General features: G+C 45.4%; 1 protein-coding gene across 2 annotated transcripts in view; it reads right to left on the reverse strand.

Annotated features, from left to right (window-relative positions):
• DDR1 (discoidin domain receptor tyrosine kinase 1) overlaps positions 1-27,257 on the reverse strand; it is a 61,768-nt gene that overhangs the window by 8,565 nt on the left and 25,946 nt on the right. Inside the window, exons 2-14 of one of the 2 annotated variants that reach the window (XM_066613913.1) lie at positions 23,446-23,568; positions 13,533-13,635; positions 12,144-12,372; positions 11,765-11,912; positions 11,516-11,618; positions 10,746-10,938; positions 9,398-9,644; positions 8,419-8,571; positions 7,278-7,435; positions 6,159-6,357; positions 3,255-3,365; positions 2,582-2,820; positions 696-823 (exon numbers count right to left, since the gene is read on the reverse strand). In XM_066613913.1, coding sequence (XP_066470010.1) covers positions 696-823; positions 2,582-2,820; positions 3,255-3,365; positions 6,159-6,357; positions 7,278-7,435; positions 8,419-8,571; positions 9,398-9,644; positions 10,746-10,938; positions 11,516-11,618; positions 11,765-11,912; positions 12,144-12,372; positions 13,533-13,635; positions 23,446-23,521 — 2,087 coding nt within the window. In that variant the 5' untranslated portion in view covers positions 23,522-23,568. The remainder of the gene's footprint in view (positions 1-695; positions 824-2,581; positions 2,821-3,254; positions 3,366-6,158; positions 6,358-7,277; positions 7,436-8,418; positions 8,572-9,397; positions 9,645-10,745; positions 10,939-11,515; positions 11,619-11,764; positions 11,913-12,143; positions 12,373-13,532; positions 13,636-23,445; positions 23,569-27,257) is intronic. The other variant, XM_066613912.1, reaches the window with a different exon arrangement.

Genomic DNA, 27,257 nt, shown 5'->3' on the forward strand with positions numbered 1-27,257 from the left:
CAAAACAAAAGTGACTGCACGATTGTGAAGATTCAAGATATCGTGCATAGTTGGGAAGATTCAAATGATGCAATAGCTCTTTAAGAGATCTTCCAAATGTCTGCTAACGAGAAGAGATTTGGGGAGCCATAGGCTCAGGCAAAGCTCCTTCTTTGCCGGAGACCAAGGAGAGCTATTGACATAGGAGACCACTGACATATAGGCAAATTTATGTGGTTCTAGCAATACAGGGGAAACTTCTGTATCCAAGGGGGTTTAGTTCTGGACCCCATGCAGATGCCAAAACCCATGGACGCCCTAGTTGTAAGGCTGAGAAAATAGCATAAATTAATATGAACTGCGTAAATTTGCGCAAATGGCATAAATTGCCTGAACTTTCATTAATTGCCTAAACTTGCATGAACAAGGTGAGTGCTGCAGCCAGAGAGAGCTGTGAAATGATGGGGGATTACAGCAGGGTAGGTGGGGAAAAAATTTTTTAAAATACATTTTCAATCCTCAGACAATTAAATTCGTGGATGTGGAGCCCACTGATATAGAGGGGCCACTGTACTATTGTTAATGCTGTTTGAATACAATGGCGTGCAACCGATGCCATCCAATGACCCTTAGCCTTCCACTTGAAATGGCTTACAGCTTGACACTCCATAATATTTGCACGTACTGTATGCTGCAAGAGAGAGAGGTACACTTACCTAGCATTCTTGGTGGCGTCTGAGCGTAGAATCTTCACAGCTACCAGCAGAGGGCGCCCTTTGCGCACATTGAATGGGAACTCCAAGCTCGGAAGGTCTTGTGGGTTCTCCACTTCGCATAAATGAACCTTTTGGCGAGAGGCAAACCCAATGAAAAAAATAAAGGAAAAAGAGCCAGTTGTGACCATCAGGTAAGAATGCCCATTTTGCCCCTGCAACATTTTCTGTCACAAAACACTGATCTTAAGATTTTCACACTTGAAGCAAGGAGAGTGCAGCCAATCAATCTGTATTTTACCTGTTCATTCAATAGTTTTGTCATACAAAATAGTTTTGTACAAACCATGCAATTTGTGATGGGGAATTTAAGTCAATGTTTAAATTGACCCCATATAAACTGGTCAGCCAGGCTCAACAACACGGTGACCCCAAAGCTTACCAGACTCCACCCTGACCTGCCAAACTTTGCATTAGTCCTGCCCATGGACCCATCCTAGTACCACCCATTCATCAGACATTTTAACATAATAAGTTGGCAATCCTCAGCAAAGAGTCAAACTGCCCTCTGCTGGCTTTTTAAGCCATTTCTGCTCAACATTGCATGTATGCAACAGGGATCATATGTGTATTCCTGTGGGCTGGGCAGAAATGGGTTAAAGAAAAAACTTTGGGAGCAAAGACAGGCAGGAAAGTGGGCCCTCTAGAATCTGCTGCCTGCAGTGACTGCTTCCCAAAACACAGCAAGAGGTCATGGGGTGGTGCAAGGTTGCTTTTTTCAGAGAGGAGTGAGAAATGGAAGGAGGAAGTTAGAAAAGGATGCAGAAGAACAAAAAGGAAGAGGCCAGAAGCAGCAAATGGTGCTTGGACAGAAAGCAAATGGAAGTAAAAAGGGATATCCGGTGGGAAAGGAGAGAGAAGGAACAATTAAAGAGACAAAAACAGGTTCACATCATCCAACCTTCCTCTTTAATATTAATATTCAGTATCTCCTACCTCATCTGCCTGACTCTTAGAAATGGTTTTTGAAAGAAAGTAAGCCAATTTGGCAGGGACCTGCCTATTTTAAACTCTTGCACAGAAAGTGACATTGGATATAGCCTTCAGGCTTTAAAAACAAAGCATTTTCTCATTTTCAGTAACGGGAAAAGTTCTCTCTCATCTTTATTCTGCTTGGCTTCTCCTCCAGGGATGTTTCCTAAGCAGATTCATTGTCAGTTAAGAGACCAAAGAGGGGAAATTGGTACAAAAATGACTCCAGATTCACACATCTCAGCTCCCCTCTGTAACCTGCACAGTTCTCTGGCATGTTAAGGTACATGTAATTTTACTGAAAGGGACATTAGAAAGCAGAGTCAAGCAGTTGGAAGCAGATCTTAGAATGCCCTAAGAGACTGCTTAGGTCTTGCAAAACTTTCCTATGGTATTAATAGTGTTAAAACTTTAGACTCACTTTAGATACCTTATAGCATAACTACCTTATAAGGTAATGCATATTCTTTGAACATTGTAAAGTTCAAAGAATATATATTATCTTATGACATAAGCTAGATCAGTGTTATTATCCCCATTTTATAGGTGGAGTCTCAGACTGAGAGAATGTTGCTTATCTAGGGCCACCTTGTGAGAGCAGACTGCACGATTCACAGCCCACTCTCTTCGCCATGATTCTACACAAGCTCTCAAATTCTACTTTACCCCTTTGCTAGCAAGCTAAGCAGGAGAGGCCTTAAGGTTATGGATCAGCTTGGCAATGTGCTACGTGTTTTTGCTTTTAATAAAAGTTAGGATTGGGATTTAAATGGACAGAAATATGAGGAAGGGAAAAGATGGTTCCAAAAAAAAAATTCTTCTTCGAAATCTGCATCCTGCTGCCCATATGGACATACCTCTCCAAACTGCCCTTCTCCCAGTTTCTCCTTGAAGATGAGCCGTTCCCGGGGGAACTCGCCCAGTGCCATGTCCTTTCCAGCAAGAGCATCCACCGCGACTGCCGGTACAGCATATGTGTTCCCGCCAGTCACCCCCTGCAAGTTGATGATGTCAGCTTCAGCATAATGTGGCACATTGTTCTGGAAGCCAGGCTGGCTGCCTGTGGTTTCTGGTTCCATGTAGTCAGCACCGCATGCTACGGAAGGAAAGAGAAACACTGAGTGAGTTCATCGTGGCAGCTGACCGGGTGAGATGCTTGCTCCACCCCAAAGATGGCTGCTTTTATAGGAACCCAGCAGTCATCACAAGATCAGAGCCCATCACTTTGGACAAAATGAACCCTGCACGGAATTCCTGCCCCAAACCACCCGTCCACCCAGAAGCCGCTGTATTGCAGAACCTGCAAAGCTGAAGGTTAAACGTTTTCTGAGCCAGAGGAGTTTAGCCATGCATAGAATAGACAAGAGGGAGATGAACTGGGGACAGACATGGAGGGGGAAAGAAAGATGGAGACAGACAGCACCCCCCTGGTGGGAGGGAGAGAAATTGCAGTAGGCAGAGTGTTCCAAGCTTGGAGTGTGGCCACCCAGGTTCCCAGCTGTGCCACAGAAAGCTTGGTGCCCTCCTTACCATTCGTGTTGATTGGTTTAACCGGGTTGGGTGGCGGGAAAGCAGGCCTTCCCATTGGCTGGGCATAAGTGGCCAGGAAGAGATGGTAAGCCGGGTTGCTGAGCAGCAGAGCTGTCGGGAGAAGGGGAGGGTGGGTGGTTGGGTGATGGGGAGAAGACAAACGAACGGATGAGGAACCAACAGACAGATGGAGAGACACATACGAAAGGTAAGGCGTGACACAGAGAAGAGGCAGCACTTTAGGGATTCCTGTCCCTTGTAGGCCTCTCATCCCAGCAGCAAGAGACACAGACACCGAATGACACACCATATAATGATGGAAACAAGTCATCATTAGCTCTTTGGACAGAAGGAAGGAAACCAGGAGTCCTGGCTCACCAAGCTCAAATACTCTCTCTTGATTCTCTGAGAATCAAAGGGTTTGGATTCGGTTTCATCCTCTTCCCTGTTTACAAACCATCTGACACCTTGGATATTCCAAGAGACAAAACTCAGAAACTAAGGCTTGGGTCACCTAAAGTTCAGATGAGGTAGTCAAACCGTGCAGCTGTCCCAGGCCAACAGGGAAGCATAAAATCCCTAACCAGGAAATCTCAATAAAGAAGTGCAGTCCAAGAATAGTTTGACCACCTTGCCTACTGCATCTGCAAACAAGGCCTCAGACAATGGGTATATCTGAAGAGATTCACCCAGACATTAATAGTGCCTCTTCCCTCTTGGGGGTAAAGAGGCAGGCTCTATGACATGGGGACAAACACGGGAAAAATGGGTGAGAAAGGGGCACCAGTGCGAACAATTGAGAGAAGATGGGTCCCATACTGCTGGTCTCTCACACCTTATTTTTCATCCATCCTGGGTTTTAATGACTTTTTGCATCCCTGCCCAGTTCTTTCCATTTTTGTTACTCTCTTGATTTGATCTTTCTTAGAGGGTCATGAAAAAATCACAGGGCCAAATTCTCTCTCTCTCTCTCTCTCTCTCTCTCTCTCTCTCTCTCTCTCTGTGTGTGTGTGTGTGTGTGTGTGTGTGTAAGTGAGAGAGAGAAATCAGGTTTTTTTTTCATTTTTAAACTAGCCACAGGCATTTCATTTTCCCCACAATAACTGAGGTTTGACCAAGCCCAATGTCCTTTCAGCAAAGTCCTTCAATGCAAAACATCATAGGAGAGGAAGGTTGAAACACCTCAGAACACACTCTCACTCTCTCTCTGCTGCATGAGAACACATCAGGAATGTCAAGGAGGTGGAAGTGTGACAGATTTTGATATACCTTTGGGATTTCTTAGGACTTGAAATGGGATTTATATAAGCTCACTTAGTTCAGCAGTCAAAGCAACCAAAACAAGCTTTTTGCTCATTTGGGACATTTTTCCTACATGTACAGAGCCCTCAGTGAGATTTCATTTTTAGGCTGTGAGCTCTTTGAAAGAACAGAACCATTTATTTTGCTATGTAAAGTGGTTTGCAAAGTACTTTTTGTTGGAAAGCAGTACATTAATAGTAACAATTTCAGGCCTCCACAAAAGCTCAAGATTCTTCATAAGCAACTTCTCTCTTCTAGCACCGAGCAAGACTGATAGTGTTGCACACCCCGTAAAGCTACAAAGGGAGCTGCTTCTACTGAGTCAGACCTTCGGTCCACCTAATTCAGCACTATCTACACTGATTGGTAGTGTCACTCTGTTGGTCTTTTCCAGCTGCCTGCATCTGGAAATGCCTACAACCAAACTGGGACCTTCGGCATAGCCTCATTCCCAAAGCTCTGCTGTACCTATCCACAAATGCACTGCATAAGCATTTGGGATTGGACACAGGATACAGCATGCCCAACATCCCAGCTTTCACTTAAAAAAAAAAACAAAACTGCAAATTCCTAATCCTTATGATGGCAAAGGTAAAACAGGAAAAACCCTGGGCAACATGTGGTGAGAGAAGCCAAGGAAAGGTTGAAACAGGCTCCAGTGCTCTTTGCACAGCTCCATACCTGTCCTGCATGGCTAACATAAGCAAAATAAATTAGGCAAATTCAGAAACATATAGGCAAAGTGATCTGATGTGCATAATTTGCCTGTTCTTGGTGCACAACTGCTTTGTTTTGGTGAGTGTCTCAGCAGTGAGTGTACAGTCTTCGGGGCAAATACCCATGGATTTCGGACCTTGGTATCCATGGGGGATCTGTTCCCAGACCCTCCGCAGATACCAAACGGTGTGGATAAAATCCATGAGTTTGGTCCATCAAAGACCTCTGGAGGTGACCAGAATTGTGGGAGGTACAGATCAGCCCTTCTGACCCACACTGGGTCAAATTCGCCTGTCCCATACCCACAGATAAGGAGGATGGACTTGTACCATCCTCTTTATATTTGAACTCCTGAAGCGTAAAGATGGCAAAGCGTATTATTTGCAACCTGGGAGGGGAAAGACCTGGGGCCATGCTAGGGATGGCCAGCCCAAAGGCTGGATCCAGTCCCTGCAGCAACGTTCTCTGCCACCCCCCACGTCTGCATCTTTTTGGTATGTGTGATTTCACTCCCGAGGGGGGAAAAAGCAATGGTTTTGATGTGTATATCGCTTCAATGTTACTGAATTATATTTCATGAGCATTCTGGAATGACAAAGAAACTGCTGCCATTCGGCCTTCCAAAGAGCTCATCAAACCATGTTTGCACCTCAGTCTGCACAGTTGATGATCTCACACCATCCAAGAATGCATATGCGCGCCATACCTCTGTGGCTCTTACTGCTAGCCTTCAAGAACACAGACTCTGGTCATCCCTGTCTTGTGCTGCCCCTGCCCAAACCACTCCAGCCGTTCTTCATCCATTCCCACTCTCTCAGCAGCTTCATCCCCTTGCCTCCCGTTTGAGCTTTCCATGGTTTTGTCGCCCCACAGGCAGCCCCTCACCAGAGTTCTCAGCGCTGTGGGGCAGGTCTGGAAGTTTCATGCGTGCCCTGTTGGGCTCCTGGTACTCTGTCTCTCCCGAGTGGATGCGCTCGTAACGGTTTGAGTGTCGGTGGGAACCCATCGTATTGTTGATGACAATGGTGTCGCTAGGGGCAGAGAGGCGAACGGTAAGGTCATCATCCGAGATGCGGCGTTGTGCCTGCAGGGCAAAGAAGTGTTGGTAATGCCAGCTAGACATAAAGGCAGGTATAGGAAGCATCCTATTTCCCAGCCCTTAATCCTGTGGTTCCCAAATTTACCTGGGTCACTTCCCCCCCCCCCCACAGCCTCCTCAACCAGGCACCTTCATCTTGGATCTCACAAAATCTTAGGTGGCAGCACCTAAGTCTCACGAGATTTTGCAAGATCCAAGATAGTGGTGCACAGGGAACAGGTAGGAAGAGCCACTTAGGACATTCCATAGTGCCCCTGTGAGTGTGCTGCGATGCACTGAAGCAGTGATTTTCAACCTTTTTCATCTCGCGGCACACTAGCAAGGCACTAAAATGGTCAAGGCACACCATCAGCTTTTTGACAATTGACAAGGCACTCTGTGGTGTCAATGGGGGCTCACATCCCAATGGTCCTATTGATAAATGACTCTCTCCCAAATTCCTGCGGCACACGTGAGGACCATTCGGGCACAGTGGTTGATAATGGCTGCACTAAGGCATTGTGATGCACACACTGGGAACCCCCACCCTAGTCCCATTATAAATTCTAATACGGTCCTGGTCATCTTAATTTTTTGCCATGAAACAATAGCACTAAGAACATAAGAACAGCCCTGCTGGATCAGGCCATAGGCCCATCTAGTCCAGCTTCCTGTATCTCACAGCCGCCCACCAAATGCCCCAGGGAGCACACCAGATAACAAGAGACCTGCATCCTGGTGCGCTCCCTTGCATCTGGCATTCTGACATAGCCCATTTCTAAAATCAGGAGGTTGCACATAAAATTCATGGCTTGTAACCCGTGATGGATTTTTCCTCCAGAAATTTGTCCAATCCCCTTTTAAAGGCATCCGGGCCAGATGTCATCACTAGTTGCAGCACTTCCCCTCCACCCAGTCCAGCTTACCTTTCCTAGGATCTTTTGCCAATATTGCCGCCAGAGAATGAGGAAGATTACTACCAATAGTAACAAGATGATGGCTACCAGGCATCCAATCAGGATGGAGGTGTTGCTATTATCATCCTTTGCAACGGGCTGGCCCGATTTCGGTTCCCCTGGACTATCTAGGTTTTTAAAAGGAAAGAAACAGGGGAAATAAGAAGTGGTAGAGCTGGATGATGTCCACACATTGGTGAATCACAGCTCCAAATGCCTGGATGAATGGCCCCAGATGTTTTGTGTAGATGTTAAACAGCGTGGGGGGCAGCACAGATCCTGTGGCATGTCACATGCCACAGAACAAGGCAAAGAGCGGAAGTTCCCCCAATACCCAATATCTATTAGCTGGAGCAGCTCTAACACACTTCTTGCAAGAGAGGCAGAGAAAAACACCTTCCTTGCTGCCATCACTCTAACCCATATACAGTTGGATTAATCACAAATGTTACTCCACTGTTGCTCAAGATATCCCCCCAAAAGCCAGAGAGACACACTGGCTCTGTGACAGGGCAGAAGTAGCTCTGGATCAACATATCCACAGTCCTAGCCATTTCCTCATTCCAGAGGTTGGTCTTCAGATAAATTGCCCACCAAGCACCTGAAAACCCACGTAGGGCCATCAGGAACCCTTCTGGATCCACAAGTCTCCAGAAGGTGGACCATACGATTCAATCCCTTGCTCCTGCAGAGGAGAGGAGCCACGAACAGCCTAAACTCTACCAGGAAGTGATCTGCCCATAACGAAGGAATTATCTTCATCTCCTCCACACCCAGGTCACCATCCACCTACCCACTGGTAAATTCTAGGTCTAATGTGTGTCCTGCCACATATGTCAGGGCAGAAATTAATTCAGACAGGCTCATGAAGAGCAGCTCAGGATGCCATGACAGGCATGAGTTGCTCCTGAACCAGGGGCTTCAGGGTCGACACTGAAGTCTCCCATACCAACAACCTGCATTCCGTGCCAGAAATCACCCCAGCCAGTTCAGGTGGGGAGACTGTGGGCAGCAGTGCAGGCCATACCCAACAGAAATCCTACCTTGTCTTGTCCATTTAGTGATAAGCAAGATTTCTGAAGGTGCAAGTGGAGATTCACAGGCTTCTCACCTTGGAGTGTGAGGTTAGGGCGGACACCCATTTTCTCATTCAGTGTTGAATCCAGGGCTGGGGAGATGGAGTTGTCATCACCCGAGGGATGAGGTGGAGCGACTACTGGGGGATGTTGACTTGAAGTGGATTGAGAAGGGTCATCCACAATGTCTGTCAGAAAGGAAAAAAGAATAAGCAATTGAGAAGAAAGCAAAAGGAAAAGGAAAAACATCACTAACGTTTGTGGAAGAATAAGAGAAAAGAGGCAGGGAGCAAGTGAGGAACGGGAGAGTCTGATCAGAAACAAATGTTTGACAACCTTCACATGCCTAGGATGCTTCTCCACTGGATGGGCAGGAGGTGATCACTGGGAGGAGAGAGCTGAGAGGCTGCTTAATCCTTCCCCCCATCTGTTTCTTTTGTGCTGCAAGATTTTCCTCACCACTCCCCCGACCCCGCAAGTGTGTTTGCCATGTCAAATGAGGAAAAGCAGTAGGGTGAGACAATAAGAAGGAGGGATGGAAATGCAATACAATGAGCCCACTGCATCCATGGGCTTCACGCCCACAGATTTAACCATGGATGTGGAGTCTCGCCTCATTCACGCAAGTTTAGATGATTTATTAAGTTCCGGCAATTGACACAATTATGCAGTTTACACCATTCATGCCATTTTCTCAGCATTACAAGTGTGGACCGGAGCATCCCTGGATTTTGGCACCAACGTGGGATTCTGGAGCCAAACCCCTGCAAACGTGGAGGGCCCACAGTGTTGTCAGTTCAGAAACCACAGTGTTAAATACTATGGCCAGGCAGGTGGGTCATCTGTCGCTTTCCAACTATGCAGTAAAGAAGCTGCAAATTTTAACACAGGAAAGCTTCACATAGGGCCTACAAATTGTTCCTCATTTAACGGGTGGAACTGAGAACATGCAATGGCTCCAAGACCCAGGTGTCTTGAAAGGCAGCCTCCTGCACAGTATGCCTCCCCACTCACCAGATAGGAAGGCTATTTCACTGAAGAGCATCCACTCGCCAGCGAAGTAAAAATGGCACAGGATGAATGAACCAAGCCGCCCCTCCAGGGGCACCGTGATGGAGCGGGCACTGGGGTCTCTCACATCCACAGCAAACTGAGGGGAGACAGGCGAGGGATCCCAGGCTGTGGTCAGGCTGCGCTTGAAGCGGCAGTCCACCTTCCGGAAAAAACTCACCCCATGCGTGTGCATGTTGTTGCAGTGCACCTGGAGGGGTAGCAGTGACACAGGAGAGGAGTAAGGGAGAGAGAGGGAAAAACACATGAGGTAACCTCCAAATACACTGTGTCGTTCTCATCAATTTCTCTAACAGGCCAATCCAACTTAGGGCACAATCCTAACCAGGTCTACTCAGAAGTAAGTCCTATTTTGTTCAATGGGGCTTACTCTCAGGAAAGTGTGGTTAGGATTGCAGCCTTTAACTCCCTGCTCAGAAATGCAGCTGTGCCAATGGGAGCCCGCAGTATCCCATGGACAGTTTGGCATCTGGAAGTCTCCTGGGGGTTTTCCTGTTTCTCATATATCCTGCTAACTGGGCAAAGAGGCACTTTATCAAGTGATGCTCCTCTTATATTTAGCAGGAGTAGTGCAATTGTCCCTCGTCACCCCAGCACAGTGTCTTTTCTAGTTGTATTTCTCCTGCATCTTTTTAGATTGTGGGCCCTTTTGCCGGACCTTTTGTGTCCACTGGGGGAAAGTGCATTCTGCCAGTGAAAGCACCTACATCCAGGTGGAAGTGCCTGCACCCTGGCGTGCATTATGCATCGTTGTCATAGTCACTGATGCCACTTTTAAGTGCAACAAGTGCACAATTGCTGGTGGCCATGCACGCAGGACAGCTGCGAGGCCACCATCCACTGACAAGATGAGTCAGTGACAGGGACAGGTGGTAGGAGGGAGAGGAAAGAGGGTGTTTCTTAGTGGGGAAGAGGTGGGGAGGGTAGTGGAACGGGGTAGGGATCAGCAGCACTCACATGAGGCCATATCCTATCACTTTTCAACAGCCCCCTTATAATATCCCCTATATTCAAAATTGCTAGTGCAGAACAAAGAAGACCCACTGGGAAAGAGGAGGCTATCCTCAGGGAAAGGGAATAAAAGTTCCCTGAGCCTGAGGAAGGGACATATGCAACTGCCCCCCCCCCCACTACAGGATGCAATGCATACCTCCATGGTATGCGTGCATCGGTGGGGGGAAATTTAGTTAGGATTGGGATAGTATCCTTTAACAAGGCCTGTCCGTCACGTTTGCCTTTCTATTTATGCCCTACAGATCTCACCCGAAGGCTTCTCAGCCATGCCCGTTACCTTCATGTATGTGAAAGCTCTGAGTCGGTCAAACTGAAACTCCATCTCAATGTAGCCACCAGAGAAAGAGCTGTTCCTCCAGCCCACATAGTCATATCCAGGCCAAACCCGCAGTTCTTTGGTCCTGGTGAAATCATCCAGGCCCACCACGCCATCAGTCAGCTGGCCAAGACCTCTGAAGTTCAACCTGTGCCTAGAATGGAGACAAAGTGACAAAAAGATCAGTGCGGGGGGGGGGGGAATCCCTGGGTGTCCATATCCGAATATGAGGTGCCCTGCCAACATTTTATTAGTGCCACTGAAGACATTTTTCTTTTCAAGAGGCTGAGGCTGCAATCCTATCCACACTTTCCTGAAAGTAAACCCCAGTGACGACAATGAGACTTACCTCTGAGTAGCCCTGAGTAGCCTCTGAGTAGCCTCTTTTATAGGCCATAAAAACGAATGAGGTAATCTCACTAGGAAAATAAAACTATTTGCGACTAAGGCTCAAATCCTAACCCACTCCAGCACTGGCATAGCTGTGCCAATGGGACATGTGCTGCATCCTGCAGTTGGGGGGGGCATTCACAGAGGCCTCTTCAAATGAAGGGAATGTTTATTTCCTTACCTAGGAGCTTCATTGTCTGTATGTTGGTGCTGGAAAGTAGATTATAATTGTGCCCTAACTTGGTCATCCAATTCTGCCTTTTAAAGCTAAAGTTTCAGAATAATTATATTTTAGGGCTACTTGAGTCAAGAATGCAGACCAAAGGAATATTGTCACTCACTCGTTGACACTGAGCCCATCATATGTGGAATCGTTCAGGTAGGCAGGTTCTGGTATTAGAGGCATGACCTGGCCTGGAGGGGCTGTATATGATTGAAGGCCATCTGTAGGAGGAGACAAAGGACATAACACATTCAGAGAGAGAACCTCCGACACGCAGGTAATACTGAGCTAGCATGACCAAAGGCCTGACTCCATATAAGGCAGCTTCATCTGAGCATAGGAAGGGTGGAATGGCTGCCTCTCTCACCTCTCCAGACGCAGCCATACAGCTCCACACGGAGACAGACGCTCATGACACGGTCAGCCCGTGGGTAGAAGCGGACGTAACGGGCAATGATTGGTGGGCCCAGATCCTTCAGGACCACATCCTCTGTATTTTCATTACCCGATATCACCTGAAAGACAAAGAGGGTGGTGAAGGCTGCAGTTCTAGAACTCAATAAGGCTTAGTTCCAAGTACAACACCTAGGATTGTATTGTCGGTAGAGCTCTTTTTTGTCATTTCCCCATGAATGTGGACAGACAGTGGCGATTCTAAGTGTTGACATCGAGTAAAGACACAAATTCCACAGGCAGCCCCATTGGCCACCTTCACCAAGACTCATCTGGCTTTATCCCTTGCTTACCTCATTTCCCCATCGGTCCCGCCACGGCATCCAGCGGCGCCCATCACGGCTGTAATGGAGGCGGTACGTGCGGGCAAACTCCTTGCCGTGGCCACTTGCGTGCCGACCTTGTGTCCCCACCAAGGTCAAGAAGTGCAGCTGCCGCAGGTCAATCTCCAGATACTCAGCATCGTTGGGGTAGACAGGTCCTGCTGGACACCAGGCCCCATCCCCCTCATTCAGTGCCAGTCTGTAAAGCATGAAGATAACAGGATGTTATTTCTCAATCTTCTATATGCCTCTGTAACATCCTAATATAGGTCAGTTCTACATTCAAGGGTGGAAATCAAATTGCTTTTCAGCATCTCTCCTATCATTTACATTGACACCTGACCAATGTTTCATTTATTAGCTAATGAGATCATGTGGGGGGAGTGGGGGCTCCTCACCCCCCCTCCCCATAATCCCATGAGGTCATTTAAGGTCTTACCCCAGCCAAAAAGTTTTTTTTAAGCAGAAAATCCTAGCAATCATCTGCTTTAAAAAAAATATTTTTGATTTGGTAAGACCTTAAATGACCTAATGGGATCACCGGGGGGGGGGGGTGAGGAGCCCCTGCTCTACCCCACACGAGCCCATTAGCTCCTTTAAGATCTTACCCCAGACAAAATTGCTTAAAGAAGACTACTGCCTACTGGCAGCCTGGTCCTTTAAGGAAAAAAAACTAGCTGGAGGTTAAGAGGAAACAGTTATGGTCCACTTCCTATTAACTCCTAGTCATTTGCAAGTAGCCAGACTGCTGGGGAGGTTGCTACAAGCTCCTCAGCTCATAGTGACCTAGTTTAAATCCATTTTTGCCCAGCCCACAGGTGTACACATTTGATCCCTGTTGCGTATATGCAATGTTGGGCAGAAATGGTTTAAGGAAGAACTTTGCCCCTTTCCCCTGGTAAGTTTTAATCACACCGGGTTGGGGGGGGGGTCCCGTGGTATCCACAGTTTTAAGTAGCTGGGGGGCCCTATAATGGAACCCCTGCGGATACTGGGGCACATCTGTATTTACATTATGAACCCCAATATAAAGCAAAATCCGCTTAAGTTGTACATAGGAAAAATTGCCCATGCTTTGGCAATTGCATATTAATAATTGCAAGCAGAAGTTCAGTGGTTAATTTTTCCAAAGATAGTAGGGATTACAACCATGCAAGCAATAGGGCTGTGCATCAAATATATGTAAAAAGTGCCAATCATGCAAACTAAGCTCGTTCACAAAATCCAGCATTCACTAGTGACCACTGCATCATTGGCTAAAAACATTTTTATACTGGATGAGAGATGGATGCACACTGATAAGATCAGACAGGAGTGCTCAGTGAAGCTCTGAGATTGTGGTGGAAAGGTCTTGATCACCTGCTGTGTTTGGCGGCAGTTGAGTCCGACCACGAGCTGGAGGCAGAGAGGGCCTCATCAGGGATGGTTCGATCTTGCATGCCCAGTGCATAGCGACACTTCGCTGCAAGCAGAAGGGGAAGAGAGTGAGAGATTGTAGAGCATGCTGTCTGTGGTCCATATGGTCTCATTGCTATCCTGGTCATACAGGTGTGATACAGCGCAATCTTCTGCATGCTTACTTACTGGGTCTTACGTTCCACTAAGTTCAGTGAAATTTTTACTCAAGTAAGTGGATTTAAGACTGCAGCCTTATAGCTCAGTTTTCCACTGCTGCTACAGCTGCAATGGATGTCCAAGGTACAAGCATTCCATAACCTTGAGGAGGCCTCTGTGACTGCCCTCCCATGCAGGATGCAGTGGGCGCCCCATTGGCACGGCTTCATGGGTGCTGGAAAGTTAGTTAGGATTGGGCTGTGAGTGTAATTCTATTAATACCAGCCCAATTCAACTAAAGTTAGTTGCGACTAAGGCTGGCTCAGCACATGAAGCAGAATGAAGTGGTAAGACAGACTGCACCACTTTGGTCCACAAGTGTTGGATGCCAACTTGAATGCTTCTTTCTATTAAATGTGTAGAAAACCAGCATAGCAGGCGTCTAATGGAACCCTTTGCCTGTACTGCATTTGCAGGGGGTTTTTCTATGTAAGGAAGCATTCTATGTAAGAATGTGATTCCCCCCCTCACTTGCAGTGTGAAGTGGTGCAGTCCATTCCACCAACATATCCAGTCCTGTACATAGGGCAGTTCCACAGTTCCACTGAAACTAGTGGGGAAAGTGTGGCATGCTTTGGGGTTCAGTCATGTATAACCGAGGCTGGATTGCGACCACTGACTGGAGGGCTATCTCCACCCCTCCTCCCATTTCTAGACCCCTAATCTAGAACCACCATCCCCTTCCATAGAGCAGCTATTTGCAGTGGCCGTCAATGCATCGGTCCTAGTGACTTTTGAAACATCTCAAAGAGACACCGAGCATAAGAGTCCCACTGGATCAGGTCAAAGGCCCACCTAGTCCAGCTTCCTGTATCTCGCAGTGGCCCACCAAATGCTTCAAGACAAAACCTGCATCCTGGTGCCTTCCCTTGCATCTGGCAATCTGAGGTACTCAACCTCTAAAACCTGAAGCTTGCACATACCTGTCATGACTTGTAACCTGTGATGAACTTTTCCTCCAGAAATTTGTTCAGTCCCCTTAAAGGCATCTAGGCAAGATGCCATCACTACTTCCTGTGTCAAGGAGTTCCACAGACTAATTACACCCTGGGTAAAGAAATATTTTCTTTTGTCTGTCCTAAGTCTCCCAACACTCAATTTTAGTGGCTGTCGCCTGGGTTCTGGTTTCTGTGAGAGGGAAAAGAGCATCTCTCTATCCACTCTATCCATCCCCTGCATACTTTTCTATGTCTCAATCATGTCCTCCCTCAAGCTTCTCTAGTCCCAACTGAAGCTGGGACTAGAGTGCTAACAGCCATTGGTAGGTGGCAGCTGCAGAAATCACCCTGCTGTGTAACTGCCTGGGGAACCAACATTCCAGAGACACATGTTCTGGAGATGCCATTGAGACAGAGTAAGAGGCTGTCTTTACTTTTCAGAGGAGGCAGCTTAGCAGTTCATCAGCTGGGCAACATCCCCTGCATTCCAAAGGCCCAGAGACCGAGGGCACTTCTCTCTCTGATGAAAAGGGGAAGAAAAGACACTGTTTCCAGGAGGAAATAAGGACCTGGCAGGTTTGAAAAAGTGACAGGAGAAAATAGTACTGTATATGCTATTAGGCTGCTCCACATGAGATATGACACAATGGGGGCAGAAGGAGCCAAATAAGACAGCAAGAAAAAGGAGCAGGGAAGGTTGAAGAGGTTGTGGTGATTATTTTATTATTTATTATTTTATTAATTTGTACCCTGCCTTTTTGCCCAACGGGCACACAAGGTGGCTTGTGATTGGGAAAGGCAGAGAAAAGGCAAAGGATTGATTAGAGGCACAGAGCACTATCCTTTCTCACCTCTCTCCTGCCTCCTACACTTTTCCTTCCAGGTTCTCCTCTCCTGTACATACCCTCCTCCTATATATTTTTGTACATGCAGCCTGGTTTTTTATGTTCTCCTCTACTATTAAGGTCATAACCTAACCAAATCTGTAGCTCAGCAGGATACGTGCTCTACATGAAGGACCAGGGTTAAAACCTCAACATTCTCCAGTGGCAAAAGTCTTGGGTGACAGGTCTGAGAAGGACTTGGGCTCCAGGATTTAGAGATCCACTGCAAATCAGTCCTGGATTACACAAACCAACCACCTTTCTTGGTAAAGGCAGCTTCGTACACTCAAGGCCTGTTGAGTCCAGCATTTTGTTTCTATCAGAAGCCAGCCCCTGCAGGGCACAAAGGTGATGGCCCTCCCCCCCAGATCTCATAATTCAGAGGTTTGCTGCTTCCAAATATGGAATCTGTTTTGCTATCGTGGCTAATAGCCATTGATGGCTGTATGGTCCCTGAATTTGTCGAATCCCCTTTTAGAGTCATCTGAAACAATGGACATTGCCAGGACTTTTGGCTTTGAACTCTTCCCGGTAACCACTCTACAAAAGTACCTAAATGCAATTAATTTACTGTTAAAGGCAGTTGTTATACTTTGCATTTTTATATTGAACATCTGTAAGCCAGGGGGACACCTTGTTTGCAAGGGGAGATGGGGGGGGAGAATAGAAATATTTTTAGTAAATAAATTCTGAAGGCCCTGAATTTACTGCCAATCAGATTCATTGGGTAACCTGAATTCTAGTTTTACATGAGAGGGAGGCATTTTTTCCTTCCTCTATCCACCCCACAGTGTTCATAGTTATAACTGTGGTCATAAATACATTTATACCCTCCCTTCCTGCTATCAAAACAATGCCAAAGGCAGCATTGTAAAATCAAACATAACAAAATCGAATTGTGAAGAAGAAAAAAACCCCAGTAGTCAATAAAAAAATAATTTTAAGAACTGCTACTGCCACTTCCTGTTTCTAGCCTCAGGCTTTTAAAAATCCAAGTTCTTTAAATATTATTGGACTTGTTGCAAGGTACACTTTTAAATGCCTTACTTCCTCCAACCCAGTTGAGAGGAACCAATTGTTTTTTGAAAGCCAAATTTCTCAATACATAAATAAGGGCTCAATCTTATCCAACTTTCCAGTACTGGTGCAACCTGAATGCAATCCTGAGGTAAAGGAACAAATGTTCCCATCTCTTGAGGAGGTCTCTGTGTCTGCCTCCCCACCACAGGCCACAGTGCATGCCCCATTGGCATGGCTGCACTGGAACTGGAAAATTGGATAGGACTGGGCCCTGGAAAGGTATGGCGTTAGTCCACCACTAAGCAGAAACCTCATGCACCTAGAACACTGGTTCCCAACCTGTGGTCTGTGGATCACAGGTGGTCCACAAGACCCTGAGAAGAGGTTTGCAAGGTCTCAAGAAAAAAAATCACCACTGATCACTCCCAGTGTCTTGCTGAGCAAGCACGGACCACCAGATCACCAGAGCGGGCTGAGAACAGGTGTCCACAACCAGCACTGAAGTGTTGACTGCGAGTAGTCTATTCTCAGTCCTCTCTAGTTGTCCATGGGGGAGTGCTCACTTTGGAGATGCTCCCCCATGGACCATTACAGAGGGCAGAAAACAGACTGCTCACAGATGGCACTGCATGTGGTCCACAACAATTCCAATATTTGCCTCAGTGGTCTGTGGGCTTCTAACAGCCATGATCCACTGACCTAGAAAGAGGCTGTTTTGCTACCTGTACAAAGCAAAACACAGATATTGAGTATTGAACAAGCATGCCAGTGACTCCACCAGAGGGCACCCTAGATTTGCACAAAGGAACTTTTTTTTTAATTAAGTATTTTATTTATTTATTTATTTATTTATTTATTTATTTATTACAGATACAGGTGAGGAAAATGGGTTAGACTTTGAGCAGGTGCTACACAGGTTACACATAAGGATATGGCCCTAGATTACAACATGCATTATTTAAAAAAAAGAAAGAAAAAGAAAAGCAATCAAACGACTGGAAAAAACACAATAATCTTCAATATAAAAGCTATCATATTTGCCATTATAAAAATTTAAATTTATCTAAACACTCGGTATTGTCTAACTAAAATTATCCAATCATAAAAAGGCTCCAATATTTTCTTAGTCTACCTAAATCTCTCTTTCATTCTTTCTGTTAAAACTTCCATTTCTGCTTTTTCATAAATTTTGTCTATTAAATTTTCTCTAGTTGGCACATCTGTAGATTTCCAATTTTGCGCAAACAGTATTCTTGCCGCTGTATCAATATGTACAATAAGGTATTTTCTATATTTTGATACTTTATATGTGGCTGGTCTTAGGACTGTAATAAAGTTATATTCTATTCTATATTGGTCTTTCTGATGTCACATTTAGGAGGAATATTTCTGGTTTGAATGGTAATACACAATTCAATATCTCTTGCAAGAATTTATGTATCATTTTCCAGTATTTCTTTGCTTTTTCACATGTCCACCACATATGATAAAAGGTTCCTTCAACCTCTTTACATTTCCAGCACTTATTTGATGACCCAGAATACATTTTTGCTAATTTCTCTGGAGTTACCATTTATAAAACATTTTATATAAATTCTCTTTAAAAGACACTGCTTTAGTTATCTTAATATTTATATTCCAAATTTGTTTCCAGTCGTCCATCGATATATTATATCCAAAAATTTTTGCCCAGCACACCATTGCATCTTTAACTATTTTGTCCTCCATTCTTATCTCCAGGAGAAAATTGTACATTTTTAAATATATATATTTCCCCTCATCAATCAAAAATATTTTATCAAAACTTATATCTTCTTCATAAAAACCTATTTTTTGGTCTTCTCGTAATCTTGTTCTTATTTGCATTTCATTCCACCAGTCCAATTTTATTCCTTTCTCTTCTAACTCAAACTTACTTAAGATCTGTCCTTTAATATTCAACAGATCGTTATATGATTTATTTTGGTCTTTTTTAATCCAGTTCAGATTAGTTGCTATTTCAAGCGGTTTTATCCATCTGGGTAATTTAGAGTATATCTTGTATTTTATCTGGATGATCTTCTTAAAATGGGTTGTCTAAAATATCCATGCTGTTTGACTTTATCATAAAACAGGAATGTGCGCCAGCCTATTTGTAAATCAAGTGCTTCTAAAATTAAAATTTTGGAATTTGGTACGAGTCCCCAGTCTTTTATCCAGTTTAGGGCTGCCGCTTGATAATATAATTCCCAGTCTGGTAATCCAAATCCTGCTCTTTTTTTATCCTCTTGAAGTAATTTCTGTCTTATTCTTGGTTTGCCAGATGAATTCTGTAGTAATTTTATTCATTTCTTCAAAAAAAGTTCTCTTCAAAATAATCAGAATAGTCTGGAATAAAAACATTAATTTTGGTAATATTTTCATTTTCAATAGAGCTATTCTTCCCATTAGGGATAATTGCAGTTTATTATATTTCTCCAAATCTTTTTTTATTTCTTTCATTAATTTGATATAGTTGTCTTCCATTAATGTACTTGTCTTTTTGGTAATTATAATTCCTAGATATTTTACTTTGTTAGTCCAAATTCTTTTAATTGTTCTATATCATTGTCTTTTATATTTTTAAGTATCATTTTGGTCTTCTGGTAATTTATTTTTTAACTTGCCACTTCCCCATATTCTTTTAAGTCTTCTATCAAAAATTCTATGGAGTTAAGTGGATCTTCCAAGATAAATACCAAATCATCTGCAAACGCTTGTAATTTGCATTCTTCAGTTTTAATTTTAAGCAGTTTCATCCTGTTATCTTCTCTTATTACATTATTCAACATTTCTAGTGTCAAAATAAACAATAGTGGTGAAAGCGGACAACCTTGTCTTACTCCTTGTTGAATGTTGATCTCTCTTATCAATTCTCCATTTACTCTTATCTTTGCTTTTTGATCTGAATATATTCCTTGTATCATCTTAATAAATTTTGGACCAAAATGTAATTCTTGAAGACAGTTAATCATAAAGTCCCAATGTAAATTGTCAAAGGCTTTCTGGGCATCTAAAAACATGAGGGCTAATTTCTTATCTGGATGCGCTTCAAAAAATTCCAATATGTTTATTATAGTTTTCACATTGTTTTTCAATTGTCTTTTTGGTAAAAAAAACCACTTTGATCTTCTTTAATTATTTGATTTAGTATTTTTTTAAAATCTTGTAGCTAAAATTGAAGCAAAAATTTTATAATCTGTATTTAAAAGCAAAATAGGTCTATAGTTTTTAATTTCTTTTTCATCTGTGTCTGATTTATGTATCAAAGTAATTGTTCCTTCCTTCCATGAGATTGGTATTTCTCCAGTCTCCCATATATCATCAATCACTTTTTTGAATGGCAACAACAGTACTTCTTCAAATTTCTTACAATATTCGGCTGGTAATCCATCAGGGCCTGGCATTTTTTGGAGTTTTTGCCTTTTGATTGCCTCTGTTATTTCATTTATAGTAATTGTATTTTCCAATAGATTCTTTTGATCAGCTGAAATTTTAATGCTATTATTTTTCTTCAGATATTCTGTTTGTTTCTGGTGTTCTTTATTTTTTCTCCCATATAATACCTGATAAAATTGTTCAATAATTGTTTTCTTTACTTCTAATTCTTGCACAAAGGAACTTTCAAGGCAATGCCACTTGAGGGGAGGAGGGAGGATGGGACGTCCTTGACAGGAGCCAGGCTAGGCATTAAATATTCCACAAGCTTTCAAGTCAGCAAACGTATACTGTCTGGAATGCTATAAAACCTGCCTGAAGCCTTGTCAAGCATGTGCAAACAACCAGAGGGCCAGCAGAGACAATACTTTGCCATCTAGCCAGCCCCTTGCAATTAAAGGTGTGTGCGACTGTAGAGTGTGTACATCGTGACCCCTCCCAAGTGTGTTTCTTTAATTGTAGGGGGTGGGGTAGGCAATGCAAACAGATAATCCCACCAAGCATTCGAAATACGAACAGTTCAGACAATACTCCCTGTCCCTGAACCAGGTGGTTAAGGAGACTCACCCGGGAGCAAGGGAAGGGACTGGCTCTGTAAACACTTATTGTCAAAGTCTGGCCAGTTAGACAATAATGACAGATAAAAGTGGTAATGTCACATATGTTGTGTGGGCAATTTTACAGATTGTTATTGAACTGAAGTTGTATAGCCCAGACTTGTGCATGTTTTCTTAGAAGCACATTCCACTGTGTTCAGCAGGGTTTGCTCACAAAGAACTTACTCTGCATATTTATTTGATCGCCTGCTTTTTATCCAGGGCCACTTTGCATATTTAGCCAACATCCTGTGCAGGCCCTGACTGGACCCAGACCAAGGGACGCTATGCCTTGTGCCGTCAGACCAGGCCCTGATCCCCAAGTGTGCTTACAGTGCAATCCTATGCGTACCTACTCAGAAGTAAGTCCCGTTGCATTCAGTGGGGCTTACTCCCAGGAAAGCGTGGAGAGGATCGTAGCCTTGGTCTGCAGTCACTGCAGAATAAAATGCTCTGTTCCCCCTGAAGAGTTCTACAAAACTCAAGGCATTTTGCACACTTTACAAGAATTCTATTTAAGTTCATTATTTCTGTGCACCTTTATCAACTCTATCTGTTTATCCTTTGGTGATTCCATGTCATTCCCACTGACATCGAGGCCTGCTTTTCCATGCTGAATTCCTGAACAGAGATGTCAGAACCAAGCCTGACTGGAAGCAGTGCTATCCATGCTAGATGTCCAGCTACCTAACTATGAACCTGTGGGGCCATATCCCAAGGCACTTGTCTTTACTTCACAGACTCTAGGTATCAAGTCTGAAGTTAGAGCAGAGCCCTGACAAAAGTTCAAGTGGAGGCAGGAGGGGAGCCATTTTTAAAACAAAATCTGCCCCACTCACCTACTGAAATTTTAGCATTTGAAAGGGTGAGGAGAGCAGACCCTTCCCTGCCTTATCTCCTTATAACCCTCTCCTCCCCCCTCACATATCTGGCTCCCTTCTGCTTTGGAAGAGAGGTTGAAAGGAAAGTGTTGAGGTAACTGAGGGTTCAGCTTCCCTCACCCAAATGCCCGTTTAAATAAGAATCAGACAACCCCCTCATCCCTTGGGTAGGGGGCACACACACAAACAACAGAAGAGCTGCCTGTGGGAAGAGGCAAAACTCTGTCCTCCCGACAAGGACTTTGTTATTCTGTTCAGCTCTTAGACACGGTCTGGGGAGCAGGACCTCCCAAGGAAGGCCTGCTCTTTGCCCCACTGACAAAGCCAGGCCAGAACCTCAGCAGATATCAGGCATGAGGTGAAGGAGCTTTGGGCTTTATTTCCAAGCCTAAGACCTACGTGTGTAAACCACCCCCACTGTGACTGAAAGCAAATTAACAGCCGCCTTCGGGGTGTCCTTCGGGGAGAAAGGCGGGATACAAATCTAATAAATAAATAAATAACAGAGCAGTCCGAATGAGCACTCCAGCTGGCACAGGCCCCCTGTGCCAAGTGTCACAAACATAAATATTTGTGCCAACTCAAGAGTCAGCTGGCTCAGCGTGGAGGCCTGCACCAGCTCCCAGTGACCCAGCCCCAGATGAGGTGCATTTGTGTCAGCCCAGGCAGGCCAGCGTAGGCAGGGGGAGAGGGTAGTGAAAGGGCAGAACGGAGGTAAGGAAGGGTGTTTGGGGGCAGGAGAGAACATAAGAACAGCCCCACTGGATGAGGCCATAGGCCCATCTAGTCCAGCTTCCTGTATCTCATAGCGGCCCACCAAATGCCCCAGGGAGCACACCAGATAACAAGAGACCTCATCCTGGTGCCCTCCCTTGCATCTGGCATTCTGACATAGCCCATTTCTAAAATCAGGAGGTTGCACAGACACATCATGGCTTGTAACCCGTGATGGATTTTTCCTCCAGAAACTTGTCCAATCTCCTTTTAAAGGCATCCAGGCCAGATGCCATCACCACATCCTGTGGCAAGGAGTTCCACAGACCAACCACACGCCGAGTAAATAAATATTTTCTTTTGTCTGTCCTAACCCTCCCAACACTCAATTTTAGTGGATGTCCCCTGGTTCTGGTGTTATGTGAGAGTGTAAAGAGCATCTCTCTATCCACTTTATCCTTCCCATGCATAATTTTGTATGTCTCAATCATGTCTCCCCTCAGGCACCTCTTTTCTAGTCCGAAGAGGCCCAAACGCCATAGCCTTTCCTCATAAGGAAGGTGCCCCAGCCCCGTAATCATCTTAGTCGCTCTCTTTTGCACCTTTTCCATTTCCACTATGTCCTTTTTAAGATGTGGCGACTAGAACTGGACACAATACTCCAGGTGTGACCTTACCATTGATTTGAGAGGGCAGAACAGGAGGCAGATCGGGCCTAGGAGGGGGGTGGGACCAGCCGTGGCAGCTTGTGGTAATCCCTGGGCCTGGGCAGCCTTACTGGTGCAGATCCGAGTAGACCCACTGAAGTGGCTATGAAAAATATCCCCTTACCACAAGTTGACCTTCAGCCTGCACTTACCATGCATTGGATACAGCACAGGCCACTGTGGCCTGCCTGTTCCAGCGTAGGTTAGGATTGCACCCCAAGTCAAACATGTCTGTAAGCTGCACAAGTGGCAGAAAAGTCAGGCTCCCCCCCCCATAAATAAATAAATATGACTGCCCCATCACACCTACTTCAGGACAAATGGGCTCCAATTCCTAGAAGACCTAAGTTTTCAGGTCATGTGAACAAAAACAGAACAGTCCATCCAATTCCTTTAGTCCCATTGTTCACCTACCAGCAGCAGCACCACCCCTTCCCCAGCAATACTCATGGTCTCTCTCACCTGGATCAAAGTGCTCTTCCAACTCAGATGCACCAACCCAGGCCAAGAGCAGCAAGCAAAGCACTGTGGGTCCCATCGTGCTCTCTGTGGTCACCGGTCACACCGACGGTTGCGTCTTCATGCCTTTCAAAGGGCAGAAAAGAGCTGTTAACCACACGTGTGTCCCTTGTGCACAGCTGACTCCACGGCTGGATGACTCAACATGACTGGGCAGCCCCTGCTCTTCCCGGGGGGGTCAGGCACTTTCTCCAGGCCCCCCAAGTGCTGAATAACACACATTCCACAAGCAGCAGTCACCAGCATCCTGGTATTGTCCTCGCTTTCCCACTCAGAAGGGAAGAGAGTGTCACACTGGCAGCAGAGTGACACATAAACATCACAGGGAAAGGGCTAAAAGCCAAGTCTTGCATGTGGGAGGTCACAAGGCTGGTTATCATTATTTATTTATTAATATTTTATTTGTAACCTGCCTTTCTCCCCAGAGGGCACCCGGCAGCTAGTTAATAGAACAGGTCTTCCAACTGGCAATCACATCCAGTCGATTGAATAATCCAATACTGGTGAGATATGCTCTAAGAGCATCCAAGGCAGACACTGTTTATTAGAACAGAAGTAAGCAAACAAAAGGCTTGTACTGTAATTGGCAGAAGTTCTTCACATAGCTAGGTTGCTTGAATCCCATTACCTAAGAACAGACAGACCCACCTAAGTAGGATCAGGGGCTGGTCCATTTCACCATATACACTCTCTTCTAAACATGGCTAAGCCAATGTCCCTTGAAACCATATAAGAAGTTTAAACTAGGTTTAGACAAGGCTTTAAGTGCTGAATCAGCCCCAGTTGATAAAAGATGTGGGTGTTCATGTTGCAGCCATGTCCTAATCTCTCTACTTCGTTCTGTGTTTCCTGAACTGTGGAATAGGGGAATTCCACTCTCTTCACCAACACTGCTAGTCCTACTTTTAAAGAAGAACCAGCAGTGTGTATAAAGGGGCACAATAACCTTCCCCACCTCCCTAGTGAACACAATTGGCTCAATAGTGGGGGGAGGAGCTAGGACATTCATTGAGCCATGGTCATGCTCATCCTTTATCACATTGGTATTTAAACCAGGGGTCTCAAAACCTTTTGGCCTGAGGGCCGCATCAAATGTCTGGCACAGTGTTGAGGGCCAGAAAAAAAAATTTAAATATAAAATTTATATAAATAAATTAGAACTTAGATGAGTGAATAAACGAATGAATGGACTCATTCATTCAACCTCTCTGGCCCTTAGAACACTCTCCAGATGCAACCAGAGCATAGTTCCAGTCATGTTCAGCAAAGTAGGCCAGGCGCTTTCAGGGGACAAGAGGCTGGCCATGGGCTGGATAGAGGCTTGCCACAGGCCGCATCTGGCCCCCAGGCTGGGGTTTGGAGACCCCTGATTTAAAGGATCATCCACAGGGGCAGCTCCAGATTTCTGCAGCCCTGGGGCACAGAGCCTTACTGGTCCCTCTTTGGCCCTACCCCTTCCTCATCTAACCACACCTATTCCAAATCAACCCAAACCCCCACGTGGCAATGCAGTGGTGCTGGCACAGATTCTGCAACATCCTGCAAGGCATTTTTGGTTGCTGGAGATCTCCTTAGGGCAAGCCCCAGCAACTGTTATGGTGGGGCAACCTGAACCTGCACCAGCGATATGGTGCGGTCTGGAGGTTGAGCTGTCACCCTGCCTGAAGTAGCTAAGCAGGATTTACTGCCTTGGATGGAGATGGAGAGAGACTGAGAGGCCACTGACGTATCTCTGTGGAGGAATGTGAAGGAATGCGGAGGAGTCAGCTGGCAAGAAATGGATAACATCTCAAGAATTAGTCTGAGGCTTGATTTGCAGGTGCTAGTGAAAGCTTGGAAGGCAAGAGCTGTGCAGTCAGGACCAGAGTACACTATGAATGGGAAACATCTGGAGAAATGGAGGCTTCTATGATTCTCTCTCATGGAACAATACTTGTAAAAACGTTATTGAAAAAATGAGGTTTAAGATCAGCCTGTCCATGCAAACTGCCTTGAATCTATGGGAAAGGTAGCATATACCGTATTTTTCGCTCCATAAGACGCACTTTTTCCCCCCAAAAAAGTGGAGGGAAAAGTGTGTGCATCTTATGGAGCGAATACTGCAAAAAACAAACAAACAAACAAAAAACAACTCTGCCCCAGCCCTGGCCCCGCCCCCTGCCCGCTCAATCTGCTCTGCTTCCCCGGCCAGTCAGAGGCTACTCAGAAGTAAGTCTCAGAGTCAGTGGGGCTCACTCCCAGGAAAGCGTGGGTGGGGTGGCAGTCTGCCCAAGTCTGCTTGTCTACTCAGAAGTAAGTCACAGAGTCACTGGGGCTCACTCCCAGGAAAACGTGGGTGGGGTGGCAGTCTCGCTGCCCAATCCTACTCTGTGCATGCCTACTCTGAAGTAAGTCCCATTAGAGTCAGGGGGGCTTACTCCCAGGAAAGCCTCTCTCTCCCCCCCAAGCCTGGAGCATCACAGCCTCTCTCCCCCCCCCCAAAGCCTGGAGCATCACAGCTTCTCTTTCCCCCCACCCCAAGCCTGGAGCATCACAACTTCTCTGCAACACAAACACTTTCCCCCCTCTCTCACACACACAGGCTGCCCCCTTCTCTTACACAAACAGATGCTCTGCCCCCCCACTCACACAGCAGGGGAGGGGCGCTTTCACTCACCTCATCCAGCATCTGAATGTAAGCCCCCCCCCCCCCATCACAAAGAAAAAACTGTCTCCTTGGTCAGAATGCCAGTGTTTGCTTATTGCACAAGCCCCAGGTAAGGCTCGGTTCTCACCATAAATCCAGAGGTTTGTTGTGTCTTGAGAATTCAAGTTGTGGTTGGACTTTCCACTTGTTCATTTGTATTGGAATCATGGAAGAACTGGCGAGGAGGTAGATGTGGTGTCAGCAGTGGCCCCTTTAAGGGTAAGGCCTGGGTATTCAGCAGAGTGTGCTGCACAGCTGCAGCCACTGGAAAGCAATAGGGCCCTCAGGGATATAAGGAGTACCTGAGGCAGAAAGGGTTTGTGGGTTTTGAAGGAGTGCAGGTTGGAGGTAGGAGAGGAGACTGGCTGGGTTTATTGAATTTGGAATCTGACTGTGGATTGTGACTGGACTTGGATACCCTGATGGATTTGACTGACCTTGGACTGTAATTTGGCTTATTGGTTCTGGGCTCTGATTTGGCAACTCTGATTGATGGGACTGATTTACTTGGCATCTGTGGACTGGAACTGGACTCACTTTTGCTTGCTGCACTGGTGAGTTGCACAAGGGGGACTGATCAGCCTTAAGCGGGCACAAGGCCCAGTGGATTGGGATTTGGCAGAACATCATTGTAGCAGAAAGATAATGTGATCCCTATTTGTGTGCACCTGCTTTTGTGAGCTTCATAAATTCTGACTCTAGTGATGATGATTTCTTGGGGTTTCCAGAAAACTAGAGTACTCAAACCTTTAAGTCTCTCCATTTGTTAATGGCAGTGATAATGGTTCTTAATGCCACTATTGACTGCTGTTCACTTTACATGGTTCAAATGTTATTCTGTTATAGTTCATTAAATATTTTATTACACTATTTGGTTCAGAATATTTTTTTTTCCTGTTTTCCTCCTCTAAAAACTAGGTGTGTCTTATGGTCAGGTGCGTCTTATGGAGCAAAAAATATGGTAAATACAGTGATTAAAACATAAATAAAATACAGATGGCCTTACTGTTTCATGCAGGTGGATCAGGCACAGGAAAGTGGACTGGGCATGCGCAATAGACTCACTGCC

Source organism: Tiliqua scincoides, chromosome 2 (genome assembly GCF_035046505.1).
Source record: "Tiliqua scincoides isolate rTilSci1 chromosome 2, rTilSci1.hap2, whole genome shotgun sequence".
In the NCBI taxonomy this organism is placed as follows: Eukaryota; Metazoa; Chordata; class Lepidosauria; order Squamata; family Scincidae; genus Tiliqua; species Tiliqua scincoides.